This window comes from Felis catus, chromosome D2, assembly GCF_018350175.1.
Source record: "Felis catus isolate Fca126 chromosome D2, F.catus_Fca126_mat1.0, whole genome shotgun sequence".
Classification (NCBI taxonomy): domain Eukaryota; kingdom Metazoa; phylum Chordata; class Mammalia; order Carnivora; family Felidae; genus Felis; species Felis catus.
The window spans coordinates 56,155,106-56,173,205 of record NC_058378.1 but is presented as its reverse complement, the minus strand read 5'-3'; the positions used below and the strand labels follow the sequence as shown (position 1 = coordinate 56,173,205).

At 55.0% G+C, this 18,100-nt stretch overlaps 1 protein-coding gene across 3 annotated transcripts in view; it reads left to right on the top strand.

Annotated features, from left to right (window-relative positions):
- The window catches only part of SLIT1 (slit guidance ligand 1), a 175,461-nt gene that overhangs the window by 108,378 nt on the left and 48,983 nt on the right, over positions 1-18,100 (top strand). For all 3 annotated transcript variants that reach the window (XM_019813631.3, XM_045040508.1, XM_045040509.1), the window contains exons 5-13: positions 9,389-9,460; positions 10,969-11,040; positions 11,644-11,715; positions 12,197-12,360; positions 13,664-13,811; positions 14,286-14,357; positions 14,866-14,937; positions 17,099-17,170; positions 17,920-18,063. In XM_019813631.3, coding sequence (XP_019669190.2) covers positions 9,389-9,460; positions 10,969-11,040; positions 11,644-11,715; positions 12,197-12,360; positions 13,664-13,811; positions 14,286-14,357; positions 14,866-14,937; positions 17,099-17,170; positions 17,920-18,063 — 888 coding nt within the window. The remainder of the gene's footprint in view (positions 1-9,388; positions 9,461-10,968; positions 11,041-11,643; positions 11,716-12,196; positions 12,361-13,663; positions 13,812-14,285; positions 14,358-14,865; positions 14,938-17,098; positions 17,171-17,919; positions 18,064-18,100) is intronic.

Genomic DNA, 18,100 nt, shown 5'->3' with positions numbered 1-18,100 from the left:
AGCTTTAATTCTATGAATCTTATAACCACCTTAGGACGGGAAGAGGAGGTGAGGGAGAGGGGACAGAGCTGGATCGCCCAGCAAGAATTACTAGGGGTTTGGAGCCTTACCAGCAGTACCGGTTGATTGTCACCGACTGTGCACCAGATACTCTTCTGGATACTTTCACATACTTTTATTTACTCTTCTTACAAGCTCATGTTCCAGATGAGGAAACTGAGGTGCAATGAGGTTTACTTTTCAACCCAGGGTTGCTGGCTCTCCTCCCAGAGTGGCTACTGTGTGACCAGCTCCTCACTGTCACTGAGGCCCCCTCTGGGGATCCTGGCTTCTTTGCTGGCCCTGCCATTGGCTGGCTTGATTCTGCTGATCAGGAGAGCAGAGGAGAGGGGGTCAGGAGGGCATAAGGATTAGCAAGGGGAACTGGCCACTTAGAGGGCAGTTGAGGAGCAGGCAAAGACAGCTCCCTCAGTCTTTCCTTTGTTCTGACAACATCAGGGGTAGGGGGGTGGGGGAGGTTGGCCCAGGTCAGAGGAAACTAGCGTGCCCCACCCCACTAGAGTGCCCCTTGGCATTACACTCTGGTCACTTCTGCACTGTCCTCTTTCTTCTGTCAAAACTTGACTCCTGGTGGGGCGCCTGGGTGGCGCAGTCGGTTAAGCGTCCGACTTCAGCCAGGTCATGATCTCGCGGTCCGTGGGTTCGAGCCCCGCGTCGGGCTCTGGGCTGATGGCTCAGAGCCTGGAGCCTGTTTCCGATTCTGTGTCTCCCTCTCTCTCTGCCCCTCCCCCGTTCATGCTCTGTCTCTCTCTGTCCCAAAAATAAATAAAAAACGTTGAAAAAAATTAAAAAAAAAAAAAACTTGACTCCTGGAGATGAGGAAACAAGTTCATCCACATCAAGATCAGCCCCTGATAAACACAGATTGTGTCTCCTGGGAGTGCCTGAGATTTATGAGCAGACAAAGCCCTGATCCCTACATTGAGGTCGGAGCCTGAGGCAGCATGGTTCAGGTCCTTGCCACCAAATGCCTTTAAAGAACCCCCCTTGAAGATCACCAAGAGGCAGGGGCACACACACGCAGCTCCCCCACAAGGTGAATCTGGGGCACCTGAATGTTGTCCATGGGCTTGGGAGAGCAAACAGAGAGGGGTAATTGCAGAACTAATTTCCCTCCCGGGTGGGAGGGGTAGAGGTGGAGGCAAGATTGAAGGACAGGCAGAGACAAGAGAGGGGTGGTCCTCCCAGATCCCAGCAGCACCTCAGAGCGAGGTGGGCACCGGGTATCCCACCCAGGAGGCACTGCCAACCTCTTCCCTGAGGGCACCTCCTGCAGTGGGGACCTGGGGTGCAGAGTCTCCCTGGAGCAGTGACCCCTGGCCTTATTGCAGTCTCACGTGCTGATTACTACCACAGCCTGGTTCTCAGCAAAGCCCTCAGACAATATCCCTCCCTCCCCCCCAACCCCCGCCCACCCCCAAGGAATTGGAGCTGGTGCCTCCGCCCCTTCATTGAAATGCTGACTGGGAGCAGGGAGCACAACCCCATTTAGCCCTAGCGGGGGGCAGGGAAACATCTTAAACTCCACTGGGTCAGATGCGGGGCTTCTCGAACTTTAATATGCATATGAATCAACTGGGTGTCTTGCTAGAATGCAGATTCTGATTCAGTAAGCGGGGCCAGAAAGTCCATGCTTAGAACGAACTCCCAGGTGGCTCCACTATTGCCGGCCCAGGGACCGGAGGCATGGGTGCTGGGTCACCCACTGTGGGATGGGGGGGTAGTGCCTAATAGCAGCGGCGTGAGCCACCCCACCCCCATGCTGGGCTGCCACACACTGCGACTGAACCCTCCTGACCTCCACCTCTCTGGAAGGGCAGTGTTGTTGGAAGGGGAGACTGAGGAGCTGGGGAACCAACTGCAGGTCTTGACCCAGGTCACCAAGCGGGCCGGGGGCAGAGCTGGCCTCCAGTCTCAGCCTCCTGATTCCCACTCCTGGATCTTCCAGCCCTGACCGCCCATCCCCACCCCCACCCCAGCCCTCCCTACAGGGCCCCGTAAGGAACATTATAAAGGGCAAGTGGTGGCAGCCTCAGTGCAGCCCCACAAGCCCGCGATCATTCCCAGCTCGCGGACAAGGAGGCTCCAGGGTCCCCATGGTGGGGTCGTGGCCGGTTTTGCTCCTGGGCCTGAGTCCTTATTGGACAGTCTCACAAGAAAGATCAGGTGAGGGGGCCTGAAACAGGACCGCCTAGTTCCCTCCCACTAGGCCCGGGCTCAGGATAACCAGTCAGGCTGCTAGCGCAAGGGGACAGGCCAGACTGCCCGGAGCCTCCCTCCGTGTGGCCTGAGAGGCAGACAGAGCAGGCCCTGTTGGGGCCCGCGGTGGGGTTGGCGAGCTGGTGGCAGGAACCCAGAGCCGAGTCTGGCCTGGGCTGGTGCCCAGCAGTCCCCAGCTGGGCCCCCCGCTGATCCCCTCAGAGGCCAGTCTGCCAGCAGGGTCCAATCTGGTTAGAGCGTGAAGGGGGATTAGCAGCAGGAACATGGGGTCCCGACCTCGGCTTCCCAGGCCCTGCTTCCCCCAGCCCTGGCAGAGGCTACAGGAGCAGGAGCCCCTGGGATTGTGCCCAAGTCAGGGCGTGGGCCTGGCCGCCCCCTTCTTTTCATGGAAAGGGGCCTGGCTGGGGTCTTCGGGGGGTGTTCCCAGACCTGGGGGCTGCTGTAGTTGGCATCGGCTTGCCTCTCAGGGCCCTTGATCTTGGGTGGTGGGGTTCAGACCGCGAGGATCTTTGCCTCAGGGACCCTTAACTGGAGCTCCCCAGGGTGGACTCTTAGGGACTCCAGCTCCCTCTCTTCCTTGTGGGCTCCCAGGAGAGTCACCCTTGTCCAGCACCACCTGAACCTCCATGCTCGGGCTGCTGGTGCCACCTCAGAACCGCGTGGACTCGTTCAGTTACAGAGGCTCCGTAAGGATGTGTGAGGGGAAGGGCAGGGTTGATGATAAAACAAGGGCAACAAGGGCTTCGCCAGCGCTTCCCTCCCCTTTCAGAGCCTCATCTTGTAGGGCCTGCTGCTGCCCAGTTAGGCAGAGTGGGTACGGGGGTACCCAGTGCACGAGTGAGGGGCTCGTGTCTCGCAAAGACGAGGCAGAGCCAGCCCGTCCAGCTCCAAGCCCCTGGCCTCCCCTCTCTGCTGCACAGCCTGGCCTCACTCCTTGTTTTGGCCAGGAAAGCGCAGAGGGATTGGAGCAAAACAAAGATGTGGACCCACATTAGTTCAATTCAGTTAAAAATTACTGAGTCCTCACAATGTGCTGGGTCTGGGATATCAGAGGGGAGCAAGAGAGACAGTGCTGTGTTTTGTTTTTGTTTTTGTTAAGAATCAGGAACATGTCTGTATTTATTTTTAAGGTTTATTTATTTATTTTTGAGAGAGACAGAGAGAGAGAGAGAGAGAGAGAGAGAGAGAGAGAGAGAGAGAGAGAAGAGAGTCCCAAGCAGGGTCTGAGTTACCAGCGCAGAGCCCAATGCAGGGCTCAAACTCACAAACTGCGAGATCATGACCTGAGCTAAAATCAAGGGTCAGATGCTGAACTGACTGAGCCACCCAGGCACCCTTAAAAGAGACTCAAGTATGGTCTGGGAAAAAGAGAGAGAGAGAGAGAGAGAGAGGGAGGGAGAGGGAGGGAGAGAGAGAGATTATGGTCTGGAGGGGGAGATGGATGATAACCATAAATTAGTACTAATTACATTCAGTATAGCAATATTTCATTATAAACCTGAATTGGTGCCAGGAAGGAAAAGCATGGGGTCCTGAGAACCTGAAGCAGAAGGAACAGTCAGGGGAAGTGTCTGTAGACTGAGATGTGAAGGACAAATAGGCGTTTACTGGGTGAAGACTAGAGGGCAGCAGTTATAGCAAGTGTAAAGGTCCTGTGGCAGGAGGGATCTGAAGAACTGAAGGTATGGCAGCATAAGTGGAGCGATAGGCAGGACTGAGAACATACAGTGCCTGTCACATCAGGTCCTGCAAAGTAGGTGCCACTTCTCATGCCCAGTTTTGCATATGAGAAAACAGGCCAGAAAGTTTAAGTGACTTGCCCAAGACCACATGATTTAAGTGGGTAAGCCAGGGTTTATTGAACCCATCTCTATTATGACACTCTGCTGTGGGCTTTCTCTTCTACACGCTGGCCTCTCAGTGTGTACTTCCTGGACCAGCAGCATCTGTATTCCTGGGGAGCTTGTCAAGGTCCAAGACCTCATCCTCACCCTTAGAATTTGTCCCCGGGCCGGTATTTATCTCCCCAGTCTGTCCCTCGTCTGGCTGCTGCATCCTTATTCTGGGAATCTGCTTTCCACTGTCCTGCCTGGGACTTCCTTCTGAGCCCCCATCCGCCCCATGGCTCTGTGCCCTCCGCTTCCCCTGGCCAGGGTCAGGCCACCAGGTGCTCCCAGTTTCGGTTTGTCTTTCCAGCTCCAGCACCCTCCCTCTTCCAGGATGGACTCTCTCAGTGTATCTCGTTTTGCCCTGACACACCCAGGCCACACTCACTTCAGGGCCTGTGACAAGGTCACCATAGGATGGTGGTGCAAAAATGAAAGATGTAGGTGGTGCCTTTGGGACTGCATGCCAACCTAGTGAAAATGGAGATGAGAAACATTACTTCACAGGGGTTTGGGAAAGACAAGACAATTGTTGACCAGATAGGAGGTCAACTGGGGCAAAAAAAAAAAAAAAAAGAATAGCTTTGTTTGGGTTTCTGCAGTGGTGGAGAAGGCATCGCGTCCAGGGAAGGCTTCTTGTGCCCCCTAGCGAGCAAACTGGAAACTACAGCCAGAACCTTAGGAAAGAGACTGGCCAACTGTGTTTGAGGGACAAAAGCCTCCTTTCTTAAATGTTGCTAAATGGAGGTACCAGGACAGAAGCTTAAATACATGAACTCCTCCTCTCCAAACCCGTGTGGTAGGTATTTTTATCTCCATTTTGCAAACAGGGACGGTGAAGCGGGCAGGTCCATAACTTCCGGGATCCCTGGCTACGATGGTAGAAGCAGGAATTGAATCTGGATCCTTCTCCTTGCACAGTTCAAGCTCTTTCCACCCCCTCCTGTGCTGCCAGCATTTTCCTCAGGCTTCCAAAGCTCACCCATCTTCCTCTGGTCTAGAGGCTGGCTTCTTCCCGGGTCTTAAGTTCAGTTTCCTTTCCTCACTTTAATAGCGTGGGCTGCTCCGTCCTGTGGGCTGGCCCTGGCTGGCTCCACACCCACCCCTGGACCCTTACCTCATGGATGGGCTCCTGATGTCAAATCTCCTGCCTGCCTGGGGGCAACATCTTTCCTCTGTAAGCTTTGGGGCCCCAGAGCATTGCCTAAAAGGCCGTTGGATCAGAGCCTCTCCCCTCTCCCGTCTAACCTGTCGCCTCTGGCCTGCAAGGCTTTTTCCTGCAGACACGTTTCCAGCACCTTCCACTCCAGGCAAACCTAACTACTCCTGGGTTACTCCAGGCTCTACTCCACCTCTTGCCTTTGCACACACTCTTTCTGCCCTTCTTTCCCCACTTAGCTCCTGCTGTGAGTCCTTACAGAATTGCATTTCCTGAACTGTACTTTGATACAATTATAAGACACACTCGAAACCCATTTATTATAAGGATCTAGTGTTATTGATTAGGCCACACTGTCATTTTTCATGAAGATCCCTGGAGAATTCTTGTCTCCTCTTAGTACCCCAAACAACTATACTCCTGAGAAACCGGTCCTTTTAAATGTATACACATATTGGGAATGCTGTTACCAGACCGGTTTCCCCCATGTACGTCAGCTCTCGGAAAGCCTAGAGCTCACGCTTTGCCCTGGACCTGACATCGTGGGTGATATTGTGCTGCCTTCTTGGTGCCCGCCATTGATTTTTCTTCTCTTTGCCCCACTTTTCACTCTTGCTCTCTTGCTGTTTTGTAAAGCCCTATAAGCAGCCTTAAAGCCTTTCTGGAACAAGGTTGGCTTAAATCAATAAACTGATCGATACAGATAAAAAAAACCTCCCTTGCAGGGTTGTGGAGAGGATTAGACGGAATAATGGATGTGAGTTGCTGGCCCAGAGTTCCCTCCCAGGCCTGGCTGAAGGGTGAGCTGCCAGCTGGGGCCAACAGGACTGTCCTGCTGGAGGTCCACGCCTCCTGTGCGCCCTCTTGTCTTCCTGAGTCTGTAGAAGTCTCCAGGCCGCTGCCCCTCCTCCCTGCTCTGGTCTTGCCCTCACAGTTTCTGTAGATGGCTGGGTGGTCCCGGCGTGGGGTCTTGAATGAGATTGCACTCTCGATGTTGGCTGGGGCTGTGTCTTAGTCTGTTTGGGCTACTGTACCAGAAACACCATAGGTTGGGTCGTTTATAAACAAGAAATATTTATTTCTCACAGTGCTAGACGTTGGGGAGTGCAGGAGCATGGTGCCAGCAGACTGGTGTCGGGTGAGGCCCCATGTCCTGGCTCACAGACTTCCAGGCTCACAGCTGTGTCCTCCCGCGGCAGGAGGGAGCTCCCTCAGACCTCCTTTATGGGGCCTTTCATCACACTCACCAGGGCTCCACCTTCACGACCTAAGCACTCCCGAAGGCCCCACTTCCTAACACCGGCACATTGGGCAGTGGGATTTCAGTGTCTGAATCCTGAGGGCAGCGTGTGGACCATAGCCAGCTGCAGAGTCAGGAAGTGACTGAGGCCGGAGAATCTGTTTCCTTGATGACTGACTGACGTTGCTGGCAGCCGGTGCTGGCTATCGGCAGGAGGCCTCCGTTCCTCCCCATGTGGGACTCTCCGGAGAGCTGCTTGAGTGTCCTTGACGTGGCGGCTGGCTTCTCCCAGAGAGAGTGATGAGAGAGAAGTCGTGTGACTGTGACCCCCTGAGCGCTGGCAGTCTTTTGTTTACTTGTGTGGCCTGTACAGCCCTTGCTCCCAATTCTTTTGTTTACTGTGCTGCCCGGTGTCAGCGTGTACCTAAGAAGAGGTAGAGATCGAGGTCACAGGGTGTATCACCTGCACTCTATTATGTGCAGCAATTACTTGCATAACAGGAACTGGGCAGGGGACAGAGCTATGTAGGCAAGGAAGAGGTGATAATAGGATTAGGCAGATGAGTAAAGGCTGAAGTGCTCCCCTCTCCTCTCAAGATGGAGGGGCCGGTGGGAATTGCCGAGAAAGGGGAAAGTGGGGCAGGTAGCATGGATGGGGAGGCCAGGGGCGGTTCTGGGGCAGCTTAAGTCAGTGGGGCACAGAGAATGTCTCCAGGAACACAGACAGACTAAACGGGGGCCAGAGATGCGCACTGACAACTGAGATCAAAGACTCTGGGAAGAGGGAAGACTGGCACGTGGGGTGGGAGAAGGAGAGGAAGATGGACCCAAGCGTCACCCCAGACCCACTGCCACCTGCCGGCAGGTGGATGTGGGTGAAACAACTGCTGCAGGGAGGGATGGAGACAGCCAGTTATGGTGAAGCGGAGCACAAGCTGTGATGGGGGATTGTATGTAGTTTTGGAGGAGAGAAGTGTCTGTGCCGCAGGCTTGAGATGCCTTCCTTCAAGGGGAGAGAGAACAGGGAATGGGAGGTGTTGATGGCGATGAAGCCCCTCCAGAGCACAGATGCCTGGGGCCAGTTAGGGGGCTGGGGGACAGGAGAGGCTGGGGTTTGGAGGGGAGGGAGCTCACACTCTATGCAGGGGGACAGGGTTGGTGGGGACAGTCCTTGCCAGGCTCATATCCACACTTTGCACACAAGGACACTGCAACTCAGGCAGGAAAGGGGCTGACGGACAGATACACAGCCAGGGAGCTGGGATCTGAAGGGCCCATGCATTCTACTGTCACGCTTCTGTTTACTGTCTCAGCAGGAAAACCCAGATGGAGTGGTGGTGGCCCTCATAGCCCAGGGACTGTGTGCTGGGGGGCTGGCAGTGAACCATAAGGGCTGTGGGGTGAATGGCTGAAAGGAAGGATATGGTCAAAGCCCTGTGGGGCTGGCCCAGAGGGAGCTGGGGGTCTGTGGAGCTGTCTAGCATTGGATCCCACGTTGTGGACCCTGAGGGCACATCTGATGCAGGGCTCTCCTGTAAACCACCCGGGTCCCCATCCTGGTTTAACCTTGGGCAGATTGCTTCACTTCTTGGAGCTCAGGCCCCTCCTCTGCAAAATAGGGGAGGACATCCATTCCCCCACTTCCAGTGCCTGCTCCTAGGGCAGCTGTGTGAGGGGTGGCTCTGGGAGGGACCTTGCCTGCCTGGGCTTAGATTCTGGAGCCATCACTCACCAGCTGTGTTCCCTTGAATTTCTCAAAGCCTCCTTTTTATCTTTTGGAAAAGGGGGATGGTGATAGTATTTTCCCCGTGATTAGTGCAAGGTCAAGTGGGTTCCTGTATGTGACATGTTAGGCTATGCTGGCCTGGGGGACATGCTTGGAACACAGTGGCTGTTGATGCCACTGCTGTGGTGAGGGAAAAACTGCCCTGCAAAGGCAGTAGTAAGGATGTTGTAAAAGTCTGTGGTAAGGATGCTGAGAGAGGAAGGGAGAGGCTGGTGGACAGGTGCCAGAGGCCCTATCTGCCAGCAGAGCTGGAGGAAGTGTCCAGAAGCTGGTCTGGGAACTTGCAGAGGCCGGGGATTTGCAGAGTCCCTGCAAGTCCGCCTCCCCTCCGCCAGGGCATTAATAACGGGGAAACGGCAAAGTCCTTGGTGACCTCTGCCATCCAAGCTGCAGGGCAGGGATGCAGCACTGTGGCCCCCGCCAGCACGAGAAGCAGGTTCAGGGGCCAGACTCCCGTGTGGGTTCAGGCTCTTAGAGTCGGCTCTGCTGATGGCAGGCTCCGAGCACAGGATCTGGAGTCAGACCTGGCCTGGATTTCGTGACCTGAATCTGCCACATGCTGGCTGGGTTACCAGCGGTGCCTTCCTCCCGAGCCTTGTTCCTCCTCAGCAAAACAGAGAGTGAGTCGTGCGTACCACAGGCCCCGGGGTGGCGGTGGGCTTATTAAGAAGCCCTCCTTGGCTTGCTCCTTTACAGCCCTGGCTGATGCCGTGGGGGCTGAGCTGACCTCCCTGGGCTCTGGCAGAGGAGTAGGTCACGGCCACCCCAAGCTTGTCTCTCCAGCTGCAACCCCCTCTCTGCAGAGACGGGAGGCGATTGGGGGCAAAGCGCCTTCCAGGGCAGGGAGCCTCTCTCCAGCTCTGTCATTCATTCATTCATTCATTCATTCATTCATTCATTCAACAACACTTGCCTTACTGAGCACTGTCTTGGGTGCTGGAGCACTCTCTGGCCATCCTGACCTCCCTGACTCATCAGGGCACTCTGGAGACGTCTCCTCTGATCGTGTTTTTCTCCCTCTGGCTTTATCCTCTCAGGGACCTGAGTGAGAACACCATCCAGGCCATCCCCAGGAAAGCCTTTCGTGGAGCTACAGACCTCAAAAATTTGTGAGTCCGGGCCTGGGAGGGACAAGGGTGGAGGGGCTGCAGGGCCACCCCTGCAGCATCCTGTGCATCTCCCCTAGCCCTGTGGTCCAGGCAGACAAGGAGCTGGTGTGGGCTCTGAGATGACTGACGGTCTTCTGGAACAATCTGGGGTCGAAGGAAACAGGCAGCCTTTGGGGACTGGGTAGAAGGGAGTGTCATGGGCTGTGGGTGCTTAGGTGAGGTCCATTTAAATGGCACAGCCTCTATGCTCTTGGCCTTCGGCAGACTGAGAGAGCTGGGCTTGAGTCTTCTCTTCCAGGTACATATTGTGTAAGTGGTTGCAAGTCAGTCAGCTTCTCCCATTTACCTCACAGGCTTATTCTGAAGTTTAAACGAGACATGGAAATAAGTACACTCTGTCAAGTGCTATTTAAATGTAATGGTTTAGGGGCCCCTGGGTGGCTCAGTCGGTTCAATGTCCAACTCTTGATTTCGGCTCAGGTCATGATCTCACGGTTTGTGGGTTCAAGCCCCACGTTGGGCTCTTTGCTGACCGTGCAGATCCTGCTTGGGATTCTGTCTCTGTCCCCCTCTCTCTGCCCCTCCCCTGCTTGAACTCTCTCACAAAATAAATAAATACACTGAAAAAAAAAAAAAAAAGAAAATCTTAAAAACAAATAAATGTGACGGTTTATTCCTACCACTCAAATTTGTTCTGGTCCAGGCGTCCCACCTCCCTGAGCTCTGACTGCGGCAGGGATGGCAGGTGCCCGGCCTGTGTCTTGCTCCCTGACCCCATGTTTGTAGTAGACAGCGGAGCATGGCATTCTTTCCCAGGGGGCCCAAGTCACAGCTCCGGTTTATTCCAAAGGCAGCATTCCAGGTGGCCACGGCTAGTCGGCCTCGCTTGGCACTCAGGGTGAAATGTGTTTGCCAGCGCTGGCTGCCGTTGCTCCAGGGAGAGGCTGTCTCATTTTCTGGCTGCCAGCACCCTCTAGGTGGTCTCCACGGTGGGGGCACAGACGCCTGCTCCCCAGAGCCTATGCCGACTTAGGCGAAGGAATACAATACAACTTTTATGTAGATGTGTTGTTTTAACTGACTCGGAAAGAATTGAAACTTTTATTAGTACGGTAAAACCTGGGTTTGTGACAAACGCATTCTGGAAACGTGCTTGTAATCCAAAGCGCTTGGGCATCAAAGCGAATTTCAAGAACTGTCGGTCAGCTGTGATCACATGGCGTTAGCCGTCACGTGCTGCTTGTATTGCAAGACATCGCTCGTTTGCCAAATCACAATTTACCAGAAATGTTTGCTCGTCTTGCGGAACACTCGCAAAACAAGTTACTCGCAATCCAAGGTTTTACTGTCGTTGCTATCTGGATGAACGCACGTGTACTGAATGAGTGGGGCCAGGCCTCTTTTTTTTGTTTGTTTGTTTCACTAATGAGTGTTTGATCAAAACACATGGACAGACACCCCTGCTCTAGGCAACATGCTTTCCGGTACAACTTTCCTTTGCTCCACAGACAGCTGGACAAGAACCAGATTAGCTGCATCGAGGAAGGGGCCTTCCGGGCTCTGCGGGGGCTGGAGGTGCTGTAAGTAGAACGTGGGAAGGGCAGCAGAGGCCGCAGAGCCTTGCTAACGCAGGAGCGGAGGCCCAGGCAGCTGGGGCTGGGCCAGGAGCAGCACAGGAGGTGTCCCGGGACACCCCAGGGGGCAGTGCTAGGCCCAGGGCAGAGGCCATGCTCTCTGCTGCCCTAGACCTGCCACCCAGGATGGGGGTGGGGCACATGCTCACAGCATCGTACCTGCGGCTGGTGACCCAGGCTTACCCTGCTCATGTGGAGTCCAGGGAAGTGTCTGTGTCTTCCAGGACTTTCTGACACATGAAGCAGGAGTGACTCCCTGTCTCCCTCTATGAAACCCCACCCTGGGGGTTTCAAACTGGCTTAAGCCTGTGGGCAGCTTTTCCCTCTCCCTGGAGTCTGTGGCTGCTGCCTGTTAGCTTCTGGCCCACTCTGGGCTATCCCTGAGGGTGGCTCCGTGTCACAAGCTCTTCGGCGGGTGAAGCCTCCAGGGTCCAGCCCATGGATCTGGGTGTGAGAGTCTGTGTGCTTGTCGGAGAGCAGTCCTGTCCCTCCTTCGCACGTAACTTCCTGCTGCGTAGATGCCGACTGACTCTGCTTTCCCCCGGTCAGGACCCTGAACAACAACAACATCACCACCATCCCCGTGTCCAGCTTCAACCACATGCCCAAGCTGCGGACCTTGTGAGTCAGCTCAGGGGCAGCCTAGAGCCCGGCGGGCGAGCACAGGCTGGGGCCCCGGGTGGTGGGGAAGGGGGCAAAGGCTTCCACAGGCAGGAGAAAGAGCTCCTTCTCTGCATTCTCAGTGGTCATCCCAGGCTGGGAGTGTCAGAGCCATCCCAGGCTGGGAGGGAAGTGAGCTAAAATGGAAGGATATTGAATGTCTTATATTTGGTTTCAACTTGGAGAACAAGTGCTTTGTTTTTGTGTTTGAGAATGAGGTATGCGATTCTGGGCAGTGGGTCTGTGTGAGCTCAGTGAGATGAATTGTTGGCTGGTCACACTGCAGCCAGCGGCTGCCCCTGAGAGAGCTGGGGGGCGGGGAGGGGCAGCGGCCAGAGGAGGTGTCCCCCCGCTGCAGGTAATCCCCATCGGTGTTCCTGCTGTTCGGCTGGGAGCTGGGGGCCCAGGGAGGTGGGTTGTGAGCTGCCCTGTCTCCCTGCAGCCGCCTGCACTCCAACCACCTGTTCTGTGACTGCCACCTGGCCTGGCTCTCCCAGTGGCTGAGGCAGCGGCCAACCATCGGGCTCTTCACCCAGTGCTCGGGCCCCGCCAGCCTGCGTGGCCTCAATGTAGCCGAGGTCCAGAAGAGTGAGTTCAGCTGCTCAGGTGGGTGCAGGCCCTTGACTGCCCATCACCTGTCTCCTGTTACCCCCACATCTCATTCCCTCCCCCCGACATCTCATTCCCTCCCATTACCTCCTGTCACCATGCACTAACATCTGGCCCACCCATGACCTCTCTTTGCTCATCACTTCCTTTTTCTACTCATCACCTACTGTCCTTATCCACCACTGCCTGGACCACTCACATCTCCGGTCCTTACCCATTATCTCCTATTCCCATCCATCACCTCCTGCCCCCACCCATCTCCCCCTCCTGCCCCATCCCTTATGTCCTGTTCTCACCCATCACAAAAACATCATGTCCAAGAATATTCAAGACAGCTTCTTTTCATAATAGCCCAGAGTTGGAGACAACCCAAATGTCCACCAGCAAGAGAATGGATTAACTAATTATGATATATCCACGTAATAGAATACTGCTCAGCAGTGACAAGGAACAAACCATGGATACGCACAACGACATGTGCAAATCTCACAGATTTTATATTGAGCGAAAGAAGCCGGACACAAAGAGGACCTGCTCTCTGATTTCATTTATGTCACGTCCACAAATAAGCAGAACAGATCTTTGGAGACAGGTCTCAGAATAGTGGTAACTTGGACAAGGGGCATGGGGAACCCTTCTTAGATGACAGAAATGTTCTATGTCTGGGAACGGTTCTGTGGGTGTATCCATAAGTGGAAATTCAGCCGGATCTCCACTTAAGACGGTGCACTTTAAATGTCGTACTTCAATTTAGAAAATTTATACCAGTCAGTAGGCTTTATCCTGGTTTTACCACCTATCAGCTGTGTGATTTTCCACAAACTAATAACTCTCAAGGGCTCAGTTTTCCCACCTGTAAAATGGCCACAATAACATCACACTCCTCATGGGTTCAGCGGTAGCATTAAATGAGTTACCATGTGTGTTAACATCGTTGCATGTGGCACAGAGCGAGTGCCCCATGGACATAGTCCTTGTCATTCTCTGGTGACCAATGAGGAGACTCAAAGTGTTGAGCGACGTGGACTAGAACCTGGAGCTTCGGAATTTAGGCCAGGATTTCCTAGCGTGTGAATCACACTCTCATGCAGCGCAGTTAGATCCAGATTCAAGTTCAGCAAACATCTAGCAAGTACCTGCCATGTGCCAGGCACCCACAGAGTCACATGGTAGTCCCTGGTGATCTCCTCTGGTTCATCCTCAGTCAGAAAAACACATGTGCTCTGTATAATAATGCTGTATCTGGGGTGGGAGGTGTTGACATGGGGCACCCCCAGATCACAGCCCACTGCTTCCTCAGGCCAAGGAGAAGCGGGCCGAGTGCCTTCCTGCACCCTGTCCTCCGGCTCCTGCCCGGCCATGTGTACCTGCAGCAATGGCATTGTGGACTGTCGTGGCAAAGGCCTCACTGCCATCCCCGCCAACCTGCCTGAGAGCATGACAGAGATGTGAGTACAGGGCAGGGAGGGTGCCGGGGCACAGGTGCTCGGGCCGGCCCGGCTCTGGCGGTCCAGGGAGGAGAGGGAGCAGGGCTCTACTGCAGGGCTTGCCTGAGGCCCCTCTGTACAAATGAGGAGATACAGTTAGCCTCAGCTGGGCTGAGCCCTTTGCCCAAAGCTGGACAGCTCTAGAGGGCTGGGGAAGGGGTGACTCTCTGTGGTCCATTGTCCAGCCCAGCTGAGTCCACTGCAGTCGGTTTCTTAGTATTAGCCTGATTTATGGGCCCCTTGCAGCCACCAAAGCCTGAGATAACGGGCTCCAATACAGCAGTGTACCTTTCCGCTGTTTGTGCCAGCCCATCTACTCCAGACGGAGGATGGGAACAGGGGCAAAGGGCCCTGTTTGGGCAGGTGATCCCAGCAGGCAACAGTCAGGACTGGGGTAACCTGACCCGGGGCTTCCTCTGTGTTCTCTCTCTGCAGCCGCCTGGAGCTCAATGGGATCAAGTCCATCCCTCCCGGAGCCTTCTCTCCCTACAGAAAACTGCGGAGGATGTGAGTACCTCGTGCTGCTTCCTGGGGGGTCAGCCTGGGGCAGGAGGAAAAGCCTGGAGCAGGCAGCCACAGACACGGGGCAGGTCTTGACTCTACCTGCCCAGGTCATCTGTGACATGTGGATGATGGTGCTGTGACTTCGTCATAGGGTTATCATGAGGCCTAAGTGGGGTGTTGAGCCTGAGTCTGGCACATGACCAGAGCTGTCACCCTTCTATTTCAGCAGGGGCACTACTAGGACGTGAGAGGGGGTGCAGGGGAAACTGGGATGCGGGGCAAAGCTTTATCAAGAAAGGAGACCAAGGCTGGACTTCCTGGCCTGAGCATGACTCTCTCACGGCACGGGGAAATAGTGGCCGGGGCATTTCAGGTGGATGGGAGAACTGGCCCCTCATTTTCCTAATGTCAAAGAAATGTCTGCCCTCCCATGGCATCTGGGAGGAGGGGCCGAGCAGGGCTTGGTGGCCACCGCGGGATTCAGCCATCTTCCCTCCTGCGTACTTTGCAGAGACCTGAGCAACAACCAGATTGCAGAGATCGCTCCCGATGCCTTCCAGGGCCTCCGCTCCCTGAACTCGCTGTGAGTAGCAGTGCAAGTCTGCCAGGGTCCAGGGAGCCCCCCGCCCCTGTGCTGTGGCCACTCTGATGGGCACTGGAGGGGGATGCTGTGCCCAGCTCCCCCTTCCTCTCTGGTGGACGCTCTGCAACTGGGAAGGGGTGGAGGGAATCCAGGGCTGAGTGCCTGGAAAAGCCAGGCCGAGCTGTTGCCCCTGGCAACTCTGATGCTCTTCCTGCCATGAAGGGGATTTTCCCAGCATCCTTTGCTACAGTCTTCTGACTTGGCCCAGGCTTCCTGTTGGCACCCCCCTCCCCACAGAGGCCCAGCACTCTATGCTCCTAAACCTTCCCCAGCTCGCATGTAAGGGCAGCCACTCCCAGCTCCAGTTGTGACAACTGTCACACCTTGTATCTTTCCTCCCAAATGTGCTCCGATCCCAGGTTGCGGTGGGTGATGTGAAAAAAGCGTTTTCCTTCACTTCTGTCCATTTTCCTTCTCTGGAGGGTTTATTGTGTGTGTGTGGGGGGGGGGAGGGATGGGGGGGTGAAGGTGGGGGTGGGGTCCATCAATCTACAAAATGTCGTGCAGCTTCAAAAATGTTACTTCATCTCTCCTTTTCCCGGTGCCCTTGCTTGTACCCCAAGTTCACCAAGTCTCTTGCTGTCGGAGGTCTATGCAGAGACAACACTGTAGTTGGGCGAGTTCCCCATTGGTGGGGGCCTTTTGTTACTCTTAAGAGTTAGTGTTTCTGCTTGTCCTTGGCAGCAATGGACACATGCCTTGTATAGATTAGGGGCCTGAGAAGTGAGATAGGATGGAACTCCCCCTTGGGGAGTGCGTGAGGCTGCCAGCTCAGTGCCTCTCTGTGAGCCTTATTCTCTTGGAGTAGAGTCTGAGCTAGTGGGTGGGACTGTTTGTGAATGGCGCCCTGTAAGTTGTGCAGTATACAACCTACACAGCTGTACCTGACAGCCTGGTGATGAGTCTCTATCACTGGCTGAAGAGATCAGAATCTGGAGGTGACCTGCCAAAATGCGATAACATTTAAGTAGGTTCCTGTTGCTCGTGGGTACCTGGTCAAAGCCATCTCCCCACCATCTGGGAACTTTTGTGCTGATGTCGTGTTAACGGACCTCATTGACAGCATCCGTCTTGGCAGACCCTGACCTTGTCTCCCTGCTTCAGCCCCTGTCCCCTCCACTCTGTTCTCCACCGAGCATATTGAGGGATCTTTCCAAATGCAAATCTGATCATGTCTCAGAGGCTTCCTGGTGCTGGCTGGGTAAAATCCAAGCTATTATTCCATTTGTTTCCCCTGAGCCACACTGAACCCCCCCCCCAGGGGGAGGGGCAACCTGGACCCCACCGTAGGGCCTTTGCTTCTGCCATGCCCTCCTTCAGGAAGGATCTTGAAGCCGTGTATGAAGAGACCACATATACTGTTTTTACTCAGCCTGAATCGTTTACAGGGGCGGCTTATGGGGCTGCTTGTGATATTGGGCAAGTTCCCAAGCCCCATTGGTACTTCATCCTCTGCCCCAACCCATTCTTGCCTGCATGGCTTTTTTGAACCTTTGCTTTTTTTTTGAGTCATACACCAGAATTCCTGCTCAACACAGAGAACTCAGGTATGACACCCACTCGTACCCCACCACCCAGATCTCAGCTCGGCTAAACTGATCTCTTTCTTTCTGGGGTGTTTTCTGTTGCTTGACGTCAGAGCTCATTCCACATGTGCCATCTGGCCTTCCTGTTCTTTTTCCTATAATCCTCTGAAAATATGTTAATTATCCCGCTCATGGGATTTTCTCCTCCTTGAACCTTTTAGATCCAGGGCCGGGTTAATTTCCCATGAAGTTCCCCAGAGGGCCCCTTTGCAGGCTTCTGGGGGTTCCATGTGTGAGGCAGAGAGCGGGTTATTGGGGGGCTGCTCCTACAGTAGCGGGGGATCACTGCTGCCTCTAGCCCATAGGGTACCTTTTGCAAACTACAAATGGGGAACCCTTTAGGAGCGCACCTTACTGCCACCTGCTGGCAACTTGTTACAACAAACCGACACCACCACGCTGTGCCCTGTGAATGGCTTAGCAGTGGTGGCGTTGTGTGGGTGTGACTGGCAGAGCCCTGTCCCTCCTGGTGGGCTGTCCTCTTACTCTCTCTTTCTGCTGCCTTTTGTCTCCAGGGTCCTGTATGGGAACAAGATCACAGACCTCCCCCGGGGTGTGTTTGGAGGCCTGTACACCCTACAGCTCCTGTAAGGACCCATCTGCAGGTGTCCTTGGGTGGCGCCCAGGGAGGGGGCTAGTATTCCTCTGGCTTCTCAGACTAGCCTTGTCAGCCTCTTTGGGGGTGTGGGACTCGTTGGGGCAAGGAGCTTGGATGATGGCAGAGCTAGGGGTGCCATGGGGGACTCTGGGACTCTGGCAAGGCCAGAGAGGGAGGGGGGTCAGGTTCAGAGCCGATCACAGGGCGCCTGAGCTGAGAGGCTCCCGCGATGCAGCCTGTGTTCCCAAGGAGGTCAGCATGGCTGGGGACAGACTTGACTCCTGCAAGGGGACATCCAGACCCAGCTCAGCCTCCTTCAACCATGAGAGTTCAGGCAAGGGTTCTCTCCCAGAATCTGAGAGGCACGGAACCTAAATGCTCCATCTCAGATACTTGGAAACCCGGCAGACTCTGGAAAGGAGGGGAGCCCCCCAAATGCCTTTGGGAGGAGGCCTGACCACTGTGCTCTCTGCTTCCCAAGAACCCCATGAGCACTTGTAGCCGTTGCTTGAAAGGGAGAGGAGCAGTGGAACAGGATGATCCCTCGCTTAGAGAGGGCAGTTGGACTTCGCGGCTTCCTGTATGGAGGGGACATGCAGAGGGCCAGACCCCCTGCACCTGCTCCTGTGCTCTTCTCCCCGAGACAACGCATGCTTTGTGCCGGGAGGTGCCCAGGGCGTGTTGATGCAGCCCGATCCGCGCCTCTCCCCTCACCAGCTGGCCCTGGTCTGCCCACAGGCTCTTGAACGCCAACAAGATCAACTGTGTCCGGCCCGATGCCTTCCAGGATCTGCAGAACCTCTCGCTCCTCTCCCTGTATGACAACAAGATCCAGAGTCTCGCCAAGGGCACCTTCACCTCCCTGCGGGCCATCCAGACCCTGTGAGTGCCCTCTTGCCCTCCTCCCCTCGGTCCCTGC